Source organism: Hesperophylax consimilis, chromosome 4 (genome assembly GCF_061612785.1).
Source record: "Hesperophylax consimilis isolate HC1 chromosome 4, BYU_Hcon_1.0, whole genome shotgun sequence".
NCBI lineage: Eukaryota > Metazoa > Arthropoda > Insecta > Trichoptera > Limnephilidae > Hesperophylax > Hesperophylax consimilis.
Genome location: NC_142839.1, coordinates 11232045 through 11251571, shown reverse-complemented (window position 1 = coordinate 11251571; position 19527 = coordinate 11232045). Strand labels below are relative to the sequence as shown.

General features: G+C 34.3%; 2 protein-coding genes and 1 non-coding gene across 4 annotated transcripts; 2 read left to right on the top strand and 1 right to left on the bottom strand.

Annotated features, from left to right (window-relative positions):
* Positions 1–5: 5 nt before the first annotated feature.
* fand (Pre-mRNA-splicing factor SYF1 fand) lies at positions 6–3318 on the bottom strand. Its single transcript, XM_089651342.1, has 2 exons — positions 3181–3318; positions 6–2625 (listed from the first exon to the last, which is right to left on the bottom strand). Exons 1-2 carry the CDS (start codon positions 3217–3219, stop codon positions 91–93), a joined length of 2574 nt encoding a protein of 857 aa, XP_089507468.1. The 5' UTR covers positions 3220–3318; the 3' UTR covers positions 6–90.
* A 1607-nt stretch (positions 3319–4925) lies between these two features.
* LOC149424182 (uncharacterized) lies at positions 4926–18214 on the top strand. 2 transcript variants are annotated; one of them, XM_089651340.1, is made up of 7 exons: positions 4926–5103; positions 5314–5402; positions 5741–6165; positions 6451–7604; positions 7821–8007; positions 10548–10772; positions 11673–18214. In XM_089651340.1, the coding sequence occupies exons 1-7, from the start codon at positions 5021–5023 to the stop codon at positions 11832–11834; spliced, it is 2325 nt and encodes a 774-aa protein (XP_089507466.1). In that variant the 5' UTR covers positions 4926–5020; the 3' UTR covers positions 11835–18214. The 2 variants fall into 2 exon arrangements, with proteins under 2 accessions (XP_089507466.1, XP_089507467.1); XM_089651341.1 differs by lacking the exon at positions 4926–5103 and adding an exon at positions 5154–5236.
* Positions 18215–18634: 420 nt separating this feature from the next.
* Positions 18635–18707, top strand: TRNAS-AGA (transfer RNA serine (anticodon AGA)). The gene has a single exon. It is a non-coding gene; the product is annotated as a tRNA-Ser (tRNA).
* The last annotated feature ends 820 nt before the right edge of the window (positions 18708–19527 follow it).

Below are 19527 nucleotides of genomic sequence, written 5' to 3'. Positions count from 1 at the left end.
TTTTTACGCTTAAGACAGTTTATTATCTAAGGAAAAAGATGAGTCTCTTGTGTAATTTGTGATTCGCTACAAATTATATTGTATTAGTTTTCATTCTGTTTCTTGCGGCTTTGCTAGACTACCAAACACTTTAGCTGGAATGGATTGTTTTTCAATGGGCATTTCCTCTTCTGCGCTCTCTTCAGAGCCATCATCGCCATTTTCGTCTTCATCATCATCATCAATAGCGATTTCGTCTGGATTAACCACGCGAGTTGTGTCCGTACCGTCTCGGTTCTGTCCTTGAGTTTCTCCACGAACAAACATGATGTTTCCGCCTTTTTGCATCAAACTTGGAGCCACCATTTCTGCAGCCTTTGCTTCAAGCATTCTCATTCCATCCTTGGCGCCAGGAGCCAAGTCTGCCACGGTACCGGCAGACTGTCCGGCATTACTCAACATCTGGGCTGACATCATGTTCACTTGAGTATTGTAGGTTGCTTGTACACTTCGCTTTATCCTGAGCATTTCGCGCATTGTTTCTTCGTTTCCATGTCTCACCTCGAATTCCTTCCAAGTCTGCCAGAACTCATTGGTCACTCTCGGGTCACACATTTGACTGCAGTGGGCGTAGATAGCTCTTGCTCTATCTATCTCTCCTAATTTTGTTTCCATTTCAGCAAACCTTTGACACATTTCCCTGGATTGGTTCTCAGTAAGTACTTCAATTGCCTTTTCATAAATTTGTCGAGTCTTAGGAACACCATAAATTTCAGCAGCTTTTTTAATATAAATATTGAACATTTCAAACATTTCTTGAGGTGGTACACTGCTGGCAGCTCTTTCATACACCGCCATAGCGTGCCTTGCTAACCCATGCTCTTCCTCTAACTTTGCATACAATAAGTATAAAGTCTTAGCAAATTCAGGTGGGCAATTCTCTAAGCACTGTTCAAACAAATCTCTTGCCCTTTCTAACTTTGTACCACCATATCGCTTTAGGAATTTTGTCAAATAAGTATTCCAAATATCGTAAACATTAGGCCATTTAAACTGTGATATTCCCTTTTCATAAGCTCTAAAAGCTTCTTCATAATAGTTGTGCTCCTCTAGAAATAGGCCATAATTGATAATTATTTGTGGGGTGGCAATCTTTAAATCTATGATATGATCGTACACAGCTTTACAAGATTTGTATGTTCCAAAGCTTTCTTCTAGATCAGCATACATGGACCAAACTTTAAGGGATTTATAAAGTCGCATTTGCACAGTTTCTGTATCATCGTGATAAGCCACTTTCCTACTCGGCAAGACAGTAGCTTTGTGCATTAGTTTGAGGGCTTCATCGTAATTCTCATGTCTTATTTCCATCTCTGCCCACTCGCACCAAACAGAAGCCAGGTCGTCTACCTTAATGTATGATACTTGAGTTGCCTTGTCAAAAACCAGTCGGGCATCTTCAATTTGTTCATTTTCTTCGTAAAACTTGGCAAAAGCAACCCATAATGTAAAAAGCTTTCCCACGGACAACTTGGGTTCAACAGTTTGCACAGCTTCTGTGTAAGTGTTGATTATTTCATGAGGATTGCCTTCGTGTAACTTGACTCTCTTGTGCCATTCAGGAACATTGTGTGGATTTTGTCTCAGGAGAACGGAGTTAAGGAGTAGTAATCTTCTTTCCATCAAATATTCAAACCGAGATAACCTCAGTTCCAAATCAGTCTCTTCGTCTTCAGTGGGAGTTATATTTTTGGCAACTTCTTCCATTCGTTTGTTTAGACTTAACTCTTCAAACTGCGCATAGGCGTCAAAAACTTGAGTAAAATCACGGACAGTAGTCACAGTCTGTATGGCTTCTTCATAGATGTCTCTGGCCCGGTCAAACAGTCCACTTCGCACATAGTAATCTGCCAGGGAGTTCCACAGATGCCCTAACTGATCAGTGTATCGCCTTAATCCACCCCTTATAATAGCATCTACATTCAACGAGTGCACTTTATCAGGATTCTTGGAAATGAGTTCACACAATTCGTTCCATAACTGATGATTAGACTTTCCGTGTTTGGATTGGAAGTTTTCATTATCCACGATTTGGGCTAGTTTAACCGATGCATCATCTAAGCGATCAATAGAAATCAAGTACTCAATGTACTCCTCTGCATTTTCGGGACACAGTTTGAGATATCTTCTGAAAACCCGAACAGCAGTCTCATGGACATTGTGCTTCCGTAAAAACTGTAAATAGAGGGGCCAAATTCTGTGATGTTGTGTTATAGGTAAAGCCCTGAGAGCTCTATCAAATGCTTTGCGAGTGTTTGATATTCTACATTGATTGGTAAGGAAAACACAGTAATCCATCCAAATCCTTGGCATTTTGTACATAAACACGAGAGACCTTTCAAACACATTGTTCAGTTCATCGTAATCTGGATCAGTAATACACTTTCCTTTCATTTGGTTTCTTCTCAACTTGAGATAGTTATACCAAAGCTTGAATGATCCTGGGAGTTCTTTCAAAGCTCTCTCATATATCATATTTATGGCATTTTTGGGAGCAGTCTTTTTATGCTCAATGTATCTTAACCAGTGTTTAACAGAGAAGGGATTTCTTAAAATTTCTTCCTCATATGGGAGGTCATCTTCATTCTGAAATAAAAATTAATTCAACTGTAAAAATGTTAAAAATTAGGTATGTGCACTAAAATGCGTAAATTTGGTTGAGTTCATTGCATTGTAACAGTAGATTATTCAATGTGCGGTAAATATTTACCTAACCACATCACTTATAGGCACAGATTATGGATATTACACTATGTTTCTACTTAATTACTACAAGGAACAATTATTTACGTTGGTAGAGATGGTAAAAGATGCATTGAAATCTCATTATTATTCAATCAAAGATATTGTTTGCAATGAAAAAAAGAACCACAGTGATAGTTAATTTGATGCTTAAAAAATATAAAATGTACATCTGTAATTATCTATCTATGTAAGTATGGTGCTGACAATACTGCAGCCTCAAATTAATCAAAATATCTAAAGAGAACAATATGATAGTAGCCACGTTATTCAAGTCAGGTATGTATATAATATGATTGAAATAATACGTAATGTAAGCATTAGCAACGTCATATTTTGAAAATCTAAATACTACAGAGGTTTATGAAAGGTTACCGAAAGCAAATTTTTAAAACTTACAAAAATTATATCAACGTCGCTTCCTTCCAGAGTAGGCATTGTTGAATGTGTTTATTTGGTTGAATAAGTTTCTTTATTTAATAATCTTAGTTATTTGTATCCATAACGTTTAGTTTGCGTTCCGCCTGACTTCGGCGTTTTTTGGCGTTTTTAACTTTAACCATAGATATTATAGATTGTTATAGATATGCAAATTAGTGATGGGATCGGTGAGATCGAAACGTTTACGTGATCGAAATATTGAAACATCAAAAGAATTGAATATTTCATCCCCACGGGTTTGTTAGTGTTAGAGTCCACCTGGACTCTAACACTATTCCGAATGTAATATTAAATTGCGTCTTTCACAACAAATACATACAAAACCCTAAAATGCATTTTTTATGGAGCGCCCTCGATGTGATTTATCAAAAAAACGGCGCCATAAAAATTATCCAATTCTATTATTAACAAACTTCTCAAGTTATTATAAATCAGAATACCATTTTTCACTCACAATAAATGTACGGGCGTCGTATTTCCCAATCTAAAATATAAATTAATTGTTCACATACTAATAGCGTCTTCGGTTGCTAGATAATATTTTAAATAATCAGCTAATATCTCTTTCCAATTTTGGTTTCGAATGTTTTTTTTCAGAATCGATTCCTTGTTCGAAGACGTTTCAAAACGATTGTTTCGGACTGTGATTTTTACAGAATCGATTTATCCATGACAATGAATCGAAACATTTCGATTGAAAAGATCGAGTAAATCCTCAAAGATTCATAGATTGTGCCCATCGTTAATTCAAATGACCATCAATTTGATTGAACATAGATGTATAAGTTATTTTTGATAAGGCGATTAACGAAGTAGTGTGTGCAGTTGGTTAACTTTCTATTTATGGAATATTAAAAAAATATATATACTCTTCATCCTCGTACCAGTAAAATAGTTTTAAAAATGAGTGTGCCTCTTCAGAGGAAAGTATACTAGTAAAAATAGTTTCCCACAAAAATCAGGTTTCACCATAAATTAGAAATTTCATGACGTGAACCAACATTTTTTTTTATCTGTTTAGCTTATCAAAACTATTATTTTATTCATTTATATAAATTACTAATAAAAACTAACAAGCATTGCTGAGTCATAAATTCCATCCGTCATAAAATGAAGTATATAACTCATTGGGATTGCTTTGTAGCAAGAAGCAAGACATAAAAATAATAACAAAAGTAATGTAATACAGAGTGAGATAGCAAATAAAATTATCTTCACATTAGCTTGAACACAGAACTTTTCGCAAACTCTGTTGTTAAATCTTTAATAGCTGTACACCGCCAAGCATTGCTGTGGCTCATTAATTCTATGCGGATAGATAAACAATAGTGTGTGTTGCTTTTTCGTCCAACAGATGGCACTTTTTAAAAAATATGTTTTTACCTGTCGTAGGTGACATCTAAATAATATGATTTATTCTGATCAATGACGTGATGGCTGTGGTTTCAAATGATTTTTGAAAGAATCGATTCCTTGCTCATTGACGTTTCAAAAAGTTTGTATCGTCGTGAAAAAAAATCGTGTGATGATTTTTGACAGAATCGATTTGTCCATGATAATAAATAGAAATATTTCGATGGTCAAAAAGATCGAGTAAATCATCAATGAATTGTCGATTGTGCCCATCACTATTGTGAGCTGTAGAAAGTGAGTGGTTCATCCGAGTTTATCTATGTATAGAAACAAGAAAGTTGGTCTATGGAATTTCAATGTCCGCTTCAGTTTCTGGTGTTTCTGCTTTTTGCCTTGTTGACGTTCTTTTTTCTCAAACAATTGAACGACGCTGTTAATGTAGAATATGAAGGGAATTTTAGGGTATATAGGTAAATTCATAGGACTTCGGGAAGATGATAACTCCTACAATTGTGCTAAAAGAGACAGGTATACTTTCTGTTGTTAACTTCACTGCAGTGTGTGTGTTATGGCGGCAATATTTTGTGTTCCTAGTTAAACTCTTGTCATCGAGGATGCCGCCTATAAAGATTTCATTGACAAGTGCCGCTAGTTTCTGGCAGTTTGTAACATTTTGACCTGTTTACGGTAGTATATTGTGAAGTTACTTCAATCAATATCGTACATTTTCTGTTTCAGATCCGGAGATGACGATGATGATCCTCCGGTAATGAAAAAGTACAAAACTGTCAGGAGTCATTTCCCCAAGATAGTCATGCCTTCTGACGGTAAGAAATTTGTAATTTACGAAACAAATAGTGAGCAGTATTATCAGTACATGTATTGAAATAAATTACTAAATTATTTTTAATCATAACCTGTCATGTGTCAACCACCCAATTATCACATACCTAATACATAATATTGCAATCTACTATCTCTGTATGTATTTGGTGGTTGTATATTATACTCCCTGCTCCTTGGACGTCCTTATTCAAAGCAGTTGGTACCTTTTTGTTTTGTTATCTACTTACAAAAATACAATTTGCCTGTACATTTTTTTGAAAGCTGAGTAATTGCACACAGGTAATACAAATTATTATTCTAATTTCAATGTTGATTTCAGAAGAAGAGTGGACTTCTCCACATAGAATTGGAGGCGGCCCTAGAGTTCGTTACATTCCTATAGTCAGAGAAGATGTGCCCAGTACTTCTACTCCGGCATCTCGTTTATTTGTCGATGGTAAAGAACTGAAGAAGTCATTAGGCCTTCAGGACTCTACACAGCCAGAGCCATCGTGTTCCAGTGGTCCGTCTTTGAAGAAACCTTTATATTTCACTCAAAGATCTGCTTCTGTGACAGCAGATTCATCCAAATTTAGCACACATGCTAAGTCTACAGGTGTGACGAAGGAAGACCTGGATAGGGCGGCCTTAGATGAAGCTTATCGAAACAGATTTTCTAGCCTTTCCCCGTCACAAGCTGCTAAGTACATGATTCCCCAGAATGAAGAAAATGGTGATGATGATGACAATGAAGATGGTGATGATGTGAGTACTGTTTTCATCTTGCTTACATTATTACATAAGTCAATGGAAATCCTTCTTTAACCTATTTACTTCCAATGGCCAAACAGTGATCCAATGTTTCCAAAGTTCCCTTTTCTTCAAACTTCTCCTGGTTGACCAGTCCACGTGTTGTCTAGTTATGCCTGAAGGCACGTAGCAGATGACTTGCTGTTTAGTCTGTTGTAATGAGTCCATAAGCTATGTTATATTCTGACAAGAAACCAGGACATCCATGCACTAATGATAAACATATCATTTTTATTTTAGGTAGTCGTGATCCATGAACCGAGGGAAAGAGAAAGAAGATTTTTTAAATCAAAAAAGTCAGTGGAACCTTCCCGCAAATCACCTCAAGAAAAATTTATTGTTCTCTCAGATCATGAGGATTTTGATTTAGTTATGATGAAGCGTCCCAAGTCTGGCAATAAGAAGGATTCTCATGAATATAATGGAAACAGTTCTCATCAATGTGTGGAATTGTCGGATGATGATGATTCCAGTTATGACCCACCATGCTCTTATTGCAAACCCAAATCTTCAGAATCCAGAAGATCTTTTCCAAGCGATTCCCTGCGGACTTCCAGACAATTGACTGGTCGGTTTAAAACTCCGCTTTCTCTCAGTAAAGCCATGAGACTTAACTCATTTACTCCCTTTTGGAAATCTCAGAATACTGGAAGAAGTAGCCATGGGAAGACAAATAACAAGAGAATGTCATCTCTGAACCTACCGAGCACCACCAGGGTCATTCAGAAGTGCAATAGGCTTGATGATAAAAAGCGTTATGAAGAATTGATCAGGCTCTCTAGCTTCTCAAAAGGTAGATTCCTGAACAAGACCTTGGTTGATATGTCGGAATGCCAAAAGAGTATAATAGATTTGACTACTAATTTAAGTAAAGCTTCTGGACTAGAAAGCAATGAGCAAGATCTCAAACATAAACTACAGAATGGAACTATGGAGAAAGAATCACTGGATGACCCGACTGCCACCGTGGTTTTATCTGATTCTGATCCTGAACAAGTGGTGTCTGCTGATGATGCTTCCACTTCATCTTCTGTCCGTATTGAACGAGTCAATTCCTTGCGCCAGTCTCTCCAAGAGAGGCCGTACATCAATGGCGATTGGATGGACAACTTGAACAGGAAGTACCAAAACATTCATATAGGAAAGAAACAAAAAGAGAAAGATTGCATTATTGTGTCAACAACACAATCTAAGTGCAACCGTGAGTTCTGGCTCAAGAAGAAGCAACAGGATATCAATTCCTCCATTTTGGATTTGACGGATGAGAGTGAAGAGCCTGAAGAAATTCCATTACCGGAGTTGACAGATGAACAGCAAATGATTATCAACAACGCTTTGAGACCTCACCCACCCAATCAAGTACTCATTGAGAAGTTTAACCTGAGTATCCACAGGTAAGAATTAAAATATTTCCCAACATCTATCAATGTCGTACAGCCAGTACTGGAATACTAGTTTTTTCACAATGCATTTCTGTCACAACAAACAACACACACTACACTATTGCAATTTTAGATCTGACTCTCTTGACTAATTCAAAACAGCTTTTCAGAATTAAACTGTCTTTATGCATCAGGATGATTTTATTTATTGGTAAAATGGTTTTGCAGACGCGACATCCAGACACTGGCCGGCTTGAACTGGCTTAATGATGAAGTCATCAATTTCTACATGAATCTATTGATGGAAAGGAGTGAAAAGAACAATGACATGCCCAGAGTGTTTGGAATGAATACATTCTTTTACCCAAAACTCATGCAGTCCGGTCATGCAGGTCTTAAGAGGTGGACGAGAAAAGTAAGATTTCCATTTACTTAAAGCATAATCATTTATATCTTAATAATCAAATAGTTTAACCATAGACATATGAATATTAGTAGACCTGCCCTAAGTGATTAAAAGCGTATTATCCCCACTCCCCATACCGGTTCCATTGAGCCGGCCGGGCTCGCATATGGCCTCAAGTGAAATTTGAAAACGTGACGTCATCATTCTTGTGCGAACTATGGTCGAGGCATCATCGGTTCATTTTACGAAATAACACGGCAAATCGTTGACTTGTGATATGAAAACTTGTAAAAATAGATGTGAAAAAGAGAATAAACCCAATTGTCGTATGACATTCCATAAGTAAGCATTATTTTACTTTATTTTAAGCTTATTCACACCGTATTATATGGATCAGTTTTAGAAACATATACTATCACATCACAATGTAGCGATTCTCAAGTGTGCTCATCGTTGTTTACTGGGGTAAGTAAATTATGAAACATTTGTAAAAGTGTCTTAACTAAATACTCTGAAACTAACTACGACTCTGAAAATAGAAGCTGCCTTACTTTGCCGAATTTGGACTTCGCAAATTAGTTCATAACGTGGCGAGTAATTTGCGCTCCCATGTAGAAATGTCTATTCATTCAAAAGCAGATTTTACTTTTAAGAACTAAATGGTGATATTATAATGCGAGATGCCTATTTACTGTCAGATTGATTTATTGACGAATCACAGTCAGCCTTACTCCCTTCGTTCTTCAACAGTTGATTTTACCCCTCGCCATTATCTTCTCGTCTATTAATTCCTATGTCGGTAAGTTTAACCCATTCCGTCATAAAGCAGGCTTTATGGTTTGTGACCCAAATCACATTGCATGGTGATTCGCTTATTTCACTTCCTAAGTGTCCTAGCAGCAAAATAAATGTTGTCAAAATTTTATGTAATTTGTAAATAAAATTAGATATCAAATTACATACTGTGCAGGTACTTTAAACTGTTGAAAGCCGGAGCAAAAAATCCTCAGAATACACTCGATTTCCGGACGAAAATATGCAGAGCTCTGCCACAGTTATGAGTTATGCTCAAATATCGGAATAAAAACAACATTTATTTATTTTTGCATTCAGAATACACTCGATTGCCGGATGAAAATACTCAAAAGTTACCTTGATGAGTTATGCTCAAATATCGGAATAAAAACTATGATTTATTTATTTTTCCCTTTAACAGATAATATATTTTATTAATTATATGCAATTCAAGTTTATATTGTATCATGTTACCTGAGAATATTTAACTTCACCTGAAAAAAAAAACACTAAAAAATATTTCTAAGAATATGTAAAGTGGTTATATTATTTGTACATAAACCTGAATATACCACACACAAAAAACAATAGTCAAAAGGTGTTTTCAAAGAAAAAATTACCTTAATATTGCTTTGAAAATTCCAATATTTTAATTTTTGGAACGCCATTCAATGAAAATGGATTTTGACATGTACAGATAAAATTGATAAATTTTAGTTCATAATTTTTATATCATGAAATAAAAATAAGTCATCTGCAGTGTTGTTAGCGCAAGCGATTCTGATTTTGTTCTCTAAACAGTTTTCAAAGCATTAAGGTAAAAATGGTATGGAAAAAAAATTCCAGCACAGATGATATTAGAGCAGTCTCCGTAAACCTGTTTTTAGTTATAAAAAGAAAATGTCTCCGGAGCACGATCGGTGTTCAACTTGTTAATTTATTTTTCTGATTCTCCGAAGTATAATAATAATATTTTGATGATTTGTATAGCGCCGTTTTTGTGCAAAATCACCTCAAGGGCGCTGATCCAGACACATTTAACCTATTGAAGGCCGGAGCATAAAACAGAAAAATATTTTTTCAGCCTTCAGAGAGGCGTCATTCATAAAATGCTGATTTTGTTTTTCATACATTTTCGAAGTGTCAAGGTCAAATCGCATCGCAAATTATTTTAACAAGGATAATATTAGAATGCTCGCATGTTCTCCGGAGACCCATCGGCAGTCCACTGGTTAAACAGACAGAAGTAGTGTATTATCGATGCTGATATTATGTAATGCTTTACCTGCTTTTTTGTTGTTACATAAATCAGTATGTTAAAACAACAAAAATGTATTATTAATAAAAATTTACTTTAATGCTAAATTTGTTATTGACCTTGACCATTGACTTTTAAACAAATAACAATCATCTGATGTATATACATACTAATAAAATGCTTTTAAAATGAAACCAAAACAATAAAATAGCTTGATAAATTTGCTTGCATTGAATTAAATGCAATCTGAGAGTCAATGAACTGCAGGCCTAAATCACGAGGTTACTCTCTTAGCTTCCTAACCATAAATCCAGGTTCTGATGCAAATTCCATGCTTCACTGCCATACATCATAGTTGTTATCAGCACTCCATTGTAGACTGTTAGCTTCCTTTGTTTGGACAATTTAATTACAGTACCAACTTGTTAATTTATTGTTTGTTTAAATTTGTTACATATAAAATGAAGTAATTTACCGATTTTCTTGACTGTTCCAGGTGGATATATTTTCCCACGACTTCATGTTGATACCAGTGCACTTGGGTGTTCACTGGTGTATGAGCATCATTGACTTCAGAAAGAAAAAGATCTTGTATTTTGACAGCATGGGCGGCAAGAACATGGACTGTTGCGATGCCCTGCTTGGATACCTCAGCGCTGAGAGTTTGGACAAAAGGAAGGAGAGGTTGGATACATCTGAGTGGCAGAGAGAATGTGTCAAGGTGACTGGATTGTCTTTATTTACTCTGGAAGCGCCGCTGTAGTAATCTCGCAGATTATGCAAGGAAGGATATCTTTATTATTTTACTCATTCTATAAAATGAATGAAATACATTATCACCTTCTGCCAATTTTCTTGCTGCTATGAAAAATCTACAATATTGATATTTCTTTCTTTGTAATGATGTGTGCAATATGATCATTGCCTTCGGTGACATCGGATGTAATAGTCGGTCAAAATAACGTCATCATCATTTGACGACATTATCACAAATGAGAGAAAATTTATTAAAATGTAAGCAGCACCACTGTCATATTTATTATTATTGAAAATTATATCAATGATTTTCAATGAAAATTTGAAATCGAAGAAGACACAGAAAGTAAAAAGATTAGGTTGCGACCGATACTTGAATTATGTATATTATTTTATCAATTATTTCCGATATTGGCTGCCATCTTTGTACGAGTGCCCAAAGTAAAGTTTTATTCAAATACAATTGACCATTTTACTAGTCACCAGGGTTAATTATTGTTATTTTAGGACATTTCGGTTAGTCCGAGTTCGGTGTTTTCTAGCAACTATTGCATGTTTTTCTGTTTGTTTCGTTCTGCCGTGTTTTTTTGTGTGAATAAGTTTACAAAATGGAGTCTTCTAGCAAATGTTAACATAACACCTTTAAACCCAAAAATGTGAATTTTTGAAAGGTGTTTTTGTTTTTAAACCTGCACTATAATGGACCGCTTACACTAACACTAATAGGCCGGATTTTGGGATGGCTGATTAGTGACAGTACTATTGAAACTTTCTATACACAATACATCAGTCTGCACAAATATATCCATACATTACTGTTTCATATTGAATATCAGCTTGATTGACTGTGGCTTGTTTATTTCAGGATATTCCCCAGCAGATGAATGGCAGCGACTGCGGCATGTTCTCCTGCACCTTTGCAGAGTTCCTCTCCCGAGATGCGCCCATCTCCTTCTCCCAGGACGATATGCCTTACCTAAGGCGGAAGATGGTCCTGGAGATAGTGACTGGAAGACTCCTGATGTGAACAGTGAACGGGTGAAAATGATTTGTGTGGAAACAATTTGCCAATATTAACATATTTGTAATGTTGTGATTACTTTAGCGAGAGACAAATTTGGTAGAGTGATAAGTGAAGTTTGTAATTTAATATAATAGCATATCGACGACGGCACGGACTTAAATTTCTTCAAAGTGTTAAGTTATAATTTAGGAGCTGGATGCAATAACAACTTATGATGAAAATTGTAGTTTTAAATAAAATACGTTCAAAGTTTTTTAGAAATGCTTGTAACCTGTGTCTGTGTAAAACCTATGGAAGTAATATTTACACAGCAGATAAATCGGGGATCGGAGATAACAAAAAGTCGATGGGAGCAAAAACAGCTTGTATACATTTAAGTTGTTATTGCATCCAACTCCTCGATTCCTCTATTTTCATACACATATTCTGGGAAATGATAAAGCTATTTTTTTAAATTTAATTTGGTTTGTTTTATAAACTGTACTGCGCCACATTTTTTTTTTCTGCGAATAAATTATCTGAAAGTTTGTACAAGATTGTCTTTATTAACTGTTTCCCTGATTTCTACAAAGCATTTGTGTATTAAACTGATACCAAATCAGAAATATCTAGGTGATATTATGGAGGATATGCATTTGTTTCTTCAGTTAAATATAAATAAATCAATAATCTCGTGCAAATTGGGACAGTGGTTAATATGAGACCAATCGATTGCTCTGAATTGAACTCGGTCGACCAAAGTAAAAAAAAGTTGTACAATCGTGTTTATGACGTTATAGATTGATATGACGCATTACAACTACACATAAATAATGCTTTGGCAGGACATTTTTTTTAAAAATCAGCTATCTAGAGAGCTTGGTTCAATTTTGAGCAGTCGAAGTAGTGTGATCAACCTGTATAAAAGTTTAAAAAAATTTCCCTAAATATTGTATTAATAATAGAGTATATGAATAATATAGTAGTAAATTAAATGTGCAATTTGATCTCTCATTCCTTATCAGTCATTATTTTCTGTATAGAATATAAGCTGACTTCCGATGAAATAAATTGATGGTAAAATCCTCATGTAAGATTCCCACTTGGGAAATTTAGTTTTTTTGACCCCTAGAAAACTGAAAAAAATGCCTTAATAGGAACCCATACATGTATGTACATGATTTTTCCACATAAATCCTTGTAAGAGGGTTTTGCTATTTTCATATTATTTTAATGTATTCTTCTGACAATTGGAAACCATTAATCTTTGATGGTCTTAAATAATATTGAAGTTGTTTTATATCATTGATGTAACTACATAGTATTGAGTTTCTTGTTTCTTCCTACTATGCACTATTATTACACAATAATCCAGCAATAAACAACTACAGTGAAACCTTCTTATAAGGTTCCCACACAAGATCTTCTGTTTTTTCGGTCCCTTGAAGACAAAATTATAAATGACCCAATTTATAAGGTTTTTCAAGGGATCTTGAGAAAAATTATTTTGTGGAAAACCTTATACATTGGATAAATTAAGCAATTTTTAATTTTAATACAGTGAAACTCTCTTATAAGATTTTCCACATAATATGTTTTTTTAGGGGCCCTTGGAAAATCGAATAAGAGAGTTTCACAGTATGTATAAATATATATATTAAATTAAATTATTTACGTACTAATTTATCCCGTGCTTTGTAAAATCAGGTAAAAGAGTTGAATTTGCAACAAACACTTTTCTCTGCTCCAGTCTTGTTAAAATTCCATTAGTTTGATTTTTTATAATTTGAATGGAATTTTGCATAGCATTAAATGATAATATGTAATTATAATTATGAGTGCAATTCAATACCACCTCATCGGTCGCACAATTAGAGTTGGCCTGAACAGCACATACTTAGGTTTTTATGTAAAGGTGTCTATGTATACATTTCAAAACTCGCCTACTTATTGTTATTAGCGAGAATGGGACGAAAAGTATGATATTCATTGGTTGATTTTGAATTTTAGAAAGTCTTTACATTGTGTTCCTTTTAGTCATTAATTAAAAAAAAGAAATTGAATTTAACTTTTTCAAATTTCACTGAAATATTCTTTTCTGAAGTCAAATAACAAGTTTGAAATATGCTGTATGCAAGCAATGCATCTGTGTGAGTACTATGTTCGACTCAAAATTCACTGCAATACCTTTGCACATTTGCCCACGTAACAAGTACAAATTTAAATATTTGTTACTCTCTTAAATTATTGAGAGTTATAATTGCTAGTCAGGCCGTCGCTTCGGTTATAAATAGTAAAAGAAATTTAATGCACTGTGAAATGAGACCATGGATAGGGCATTTTATTGTAACACATAACCCCTCATTACTTCTTACATTAATATGTAGTAGTTTCTTATTATCCTGTTGTACGCGGATGTCACAGCAGTTGGGCTGCAAGCGGCCCTGCTTTGTACGCGGACGTCACAGCAGTTGGGCTGCGAGCGGCCTTGTATTGTACACGGACGTCATAACCGATGTCTTGAGTAAACATAAATTAAAAAGTTTCTCATACAGGGGTACCTAGAATCAAACATCAGGAGTTTAACCCTTAGGATACGACAAACTACAATAGCAGTTCAGTGAAATCATGACTACCTTCAGGTGCACTGCAATGTGTAGTGTGTAGAACAAGGTTTTAGAAGTTTTGAACGCATTTCAATACTGTCAATGAAAATTCCTAAGTAAAATGTTGACATTGTAGATGCCTGACAATTGTTTAAAATATTATTTTCAATATTATATTTGGCTTTGAGATATTTACAAAATATTACCCGTTTTCTAAGGGTTAAAGAATTAAATCTGAAATTAAGTAAAAAGGGGCAGGTCAAATGTATTGCTGACTGCAAATGTGAATACCCTTTAAAATGTGCAAAAATTAAAAGTGAAACCCCTTTAAATAGTTTTCTTGTTCAAAGTTTTGTTTTTCTGGTTAGGACTTGAAATTGAAAAGTGACCCAGGTTTTTGTGCATAATAAGTTTTTTTCTGAACCTTTGACAAACCTTATAAGAGAGTTTCACTTAATATACACGTATCATATTAAATAAATATATAATGCAACTTGTGAATATTGAATAATAGATCTAAAATTCAAATAAAATTATTTCTGTCATTAAACATGATTAATTATTTTTGCTTACCTAGATAAAGACAGTTTTTTTTTTCTTGATAAAAATTAAAAATTATTTGTTAACAGCTAAGCAGATTTTTTTCTTGTACTGGGTTTAAAAAAAATGTTGTATAAAATTTTTTTTTCTTGTTCTTCAGGTGTCCTCTGAATACAACAATGTTCATAAGGGCATTTTTTAAAAATCCATTTATAAATGAAGGGTGGCGGGGTATAATGGTCAGAGTTCATTTTTGGTCGAAAACCAGTCTAATGCCATCTTTAGTATTTTACATAACAAACAGAAGGGTATATTTGCATTTGAAAAAAAGGTCCCAGCATTCAGTAAATGAAGGGGAGAGGATGCCGCCAAATAAGGATCAAGTTCCATGGGCTGATGGTTAGATCGAAATCCCAAATCCTTCCCCCCACCATGAGTTGCAGATCGCGTCTATTCAGTGTTAGTTACCTTCTGTGTCGTATTTTCAACTTTTGTGTATCTCAGTTTATCAGTGATATTGATTGTTGTGTGATCTAAAAATTAACACCGAAACCAAAAATATTGGACTGAAAACATTTATCGAAATGAAAGTGCATTATCTCACAGTTGAAAAATCGGAAGAAGCTCTTTACCTTTTGTTGGTTTGCACTGAGCAAATTTGTCTTTTAGCAAGTTCATCCCAATTCTCACTACATACTAGCTTTGTGAAGATCATTTTTCAAACACGAAATTGAGGCAGTTAGAAATATTTTAGGTGGGGTTTCTTGCGATAAAAGAACAATTGATAAAAATCTTAATTTCTTTCTAGCAGAACAACATCGTCTCGCTACACATTAGACAATACTTTTGCTACAAAATGAACAATCTTCGCTGGTTTGGCATACGCTTTTAGAAGCTTGTACAAGTTTAATATCAAGTTGGCTTATTAAGTTCATCTCTATTTCTTGTGACGCAATGCTTTTCAGGCTTGCTATTGGCCAATAAATGAATGGCCCATGATGAAATAATAACAGAACTTAATAGGACTTTCACAGAACTTGAATATTAACTTTTAAATTTGACGAATTGTTCAAATTCAATGAAACAACCCGTCATTAAAAAAGGTTTTTCTAATAAACTGATTATTTTTTAATTTCCTTGAGCCAAAAATAATTGTCTTTAAACTTTGAATTGTGCAAAACAATAGAAAAGTGATTGATCCATATATACAGTCACCCCAGTTGTATAAATAATGTAAAATTGTAACCTTTTTATTAAATTATTCCGTAATTTCTGTAGGCATATAGCAATTTGATACATAAAAAATATTTTTTGGTAAACTGATTATTTGTATATGAACTCAAATTTCATACATCCACAAAAATATATCTACATATATATTGTACATTCCATTAAAATTTCATACACCCATAAATTTACCTACCCTAGAAGGTTCACAAGTTTATAATTATTTAAATAAACAAAAGTTATGTTAGTAAGTTAAGTGTCACAATGTGTACATCAGTGTTTCTCAATGCGGGGGGCAGGATTTTTTGTCTGCCATGCATTTTAATATGGTCAGTGCTTAATATATTTTAATGGATTGCATTTTACCAACATACTGAAAGATTTTGCAACCAAATATTTTTGGAAGGGAAGTTTCCGAATTATGAAAATCAGTAACATTTTTATTTATTGAGGCAAGCAAAATTTGCGTCAGCGGCGCTTTCTTCCGTGTTCTCATAACGATTATTATTATATTCAATACCCCAATTCCTTTAGCCTCAAACATAACTCCGATATTAATGGATTGTCTTTCTTTCATAATTTAGGAAGGGATAAATGTTTGGGATATGGTTCTGCCCACACACTTTTAGGGTTTCCGTGGCTGATAAAAGTACAGGAACCGCTGGTTTAGAATATACATTTCGTATTTGAAGCAGCAATAATTTTTTCTTTTACTATAAAATTAAGATAATCATTTTCTTGGGGTTTGGAGATTTTTGAAGCATCGAAATGGGGCTCGGCACAAAAAAGGTTTATTTTTTATCTTTTCAGCTGCTTTCGATATATTATGGTATAAAATATATAGCCTTTTGACTGAATAGGAATATGATCCGGATATGGCAAATAATAAGTCCAAGCTCGCCTTTTATGATTTCTCCTGTATCCATAGGGGTAACTGAGTTACCCCACAGAGGAACTTAACAGTTCAAATCTCCATTTACCACCTCGGCCAAGGTAAAAAAAATATTGTAAATAGTTCTTCCAAATATGTTTAAAAAAATTGGGAACATTAAAGATAATAATGAAAACTTCTCTAAAGTACCTACATGTTAGGCACACTGCTGATAACTCCTTTGTGACCTCTCCCTGTTACTCATAATCGAAGGATGTAACAGAAAATGAGGTTGCAATGGAACTCTCAGCGGCAGGACCAGTCGCAAAAATTGTGCTGAGATGGTCGCTCTATTCATACATTTTCTCATGTTTTTGATATTTCTACATCAACCATGATTGTAAAATTTGTTTCCCCTTTCTGAATGAGTGCTCAATGGCCGCTAATTTGGAATTTTAGATACACATAGATAATATATATATATATATAATAATGAATTATGTATTTTACATACAGGGTGTCCTGGGGTAAAGTGGACAAACTTCGGGAGGTGGTTCTACATGATGGTAGAAGTAAAAAAGATACATAATCTTTTTCGAAAAACTGTTGTTTTTTTTTCCCAAATATTTTTCCATAGAAGAATATTTAATACATCAAAAAATTCAACTTTTGTATCTTAAAACTACCTTAAAACGTTGAAATTAAAAAAAAAGTTATTTATTTTTTTGCTTGTACTAATCATGCAGAATCACCTCCCAAAGTTAGTGCATTTTACCCCTGGACACCCTGTATACAGTTCATCATAAAACATTATTAAACTCGAATATGTCACAATAATGGTATTGTTATTTTGTATGTTTTTGTTATATTATGTCTGAAATATGTTAATTTGCACCAGTATTAAGATATTTTTGCTATGGGAAATTATCCCCACAAAGAAAAGTTTTTAAACAGATTGAAATATGAATATATTTTTTTGTGTACATTAAAATTACTAAATTCACATTGAAGTACTACATATTATTTTTGAATTTGGTACTCTCCAGTTTTGATTCCACAATATTAATTAATTATGTAAAATTGTTAAAATGTGTAGTAAACATAAAATAAATTGAATTTGAATATAATAATTAAAAAATATTTTTAATTAATATTAACTTTCAAATGATTTTTTACTTTACTAAAAGCTAGTTATCAAAAATAAAAAAAAATAATTTTTCTGTATTGACAAGAGTCTTGATTTAAAATTAAAATGAAACCGACATTTATATTATAATAAACAAATTTAATTTGAACTTTTTTGTCCGTTTTTATTCTTGTGTTTTAAAATTATATCCCTTTATAAAACCTTCTGACCGAAAATTAAAAAAAAATAGTATTATTTTTTAATGATACACTAATGTTAATATGTAAATCTATAATATGTCACGACGCCATCTAATCGGAAAATAAGCACTAACAACAAAGCCTTTCCTACAAAAATAAAGTTGGTTGTTTACAGGTGAAAAAAAAATATAGTAAGCAGTAATTGTTGATTGAAGTACTGGTACATATTGAATTATTTGGCGGGTTGGGAATAAGCCGACGTAGCTCAGTGGTCCAGAGCACCTGACCAGACATCAGGAGGTGCGGGTTCAATTCCCGTCGGCGGCATTTATTTTTACTCGGGAGATATTTTCAATTTGTATGGATATTTCAGGTGAGTAATTATTGCTTATTATAATTAAAAAAAAAAATTATAATTTAAGGAACGAACCAAGCGGCGTTTTTTAGCGATGGGTCATAAAGTCATGACTCATTTTATTAAGAGCAGGAGTCGCAGTTCCAGCTCAATATTTTGATACGGCTCAAAGAGTCGACTCAATTGAACGACGGCTCAATTGAATGCGAGCCGTGAGCTCAGAGCATAAGAGCAATGGGAATACTGTGCTCGCCCGATATAACTCGCCCGATACGGCTCTCCCGGTAGGGCTCCCCCGCTTCAGATACCCTGCTACGGTTCCCCCGATACAGCTCCCCCGATATGGCTCCCAGCTCCTAGCGTAAGCGTACGAATGATCGTACTACTCTTGGTACCGATACACCGCCTCGTACCACGAGAAAAATAAGATGCTAAGTAGTTAGCAGGTGTAGATACATATGTCCAAGTCCAGATATCAGACACCGTTCTCATCTCTAAGTATGTAATAACAATTCATACTTGGATAATTTTAATGGTGCTATTTTTCTAAAATAACTCTTGATAAAAAGAAGTAACCATTCAATTGAGCCGTGGTACGGTTTGCCGGGAGTCGTACGAATAAGGCACATCAAAAAAAGCTAGCTTAATTGTGCGGCTCGTTCATGAACGACTCATTGCTAGGCGGTTTTTTTGTTCGTTTACTGTGAATCATGGTCATCCTCGCGCTTTGGTTCGCAAGTGTTTTTGGTCGGCAAGTGACCATATTCTAGTTTCCATTACGTTTTAACCCCC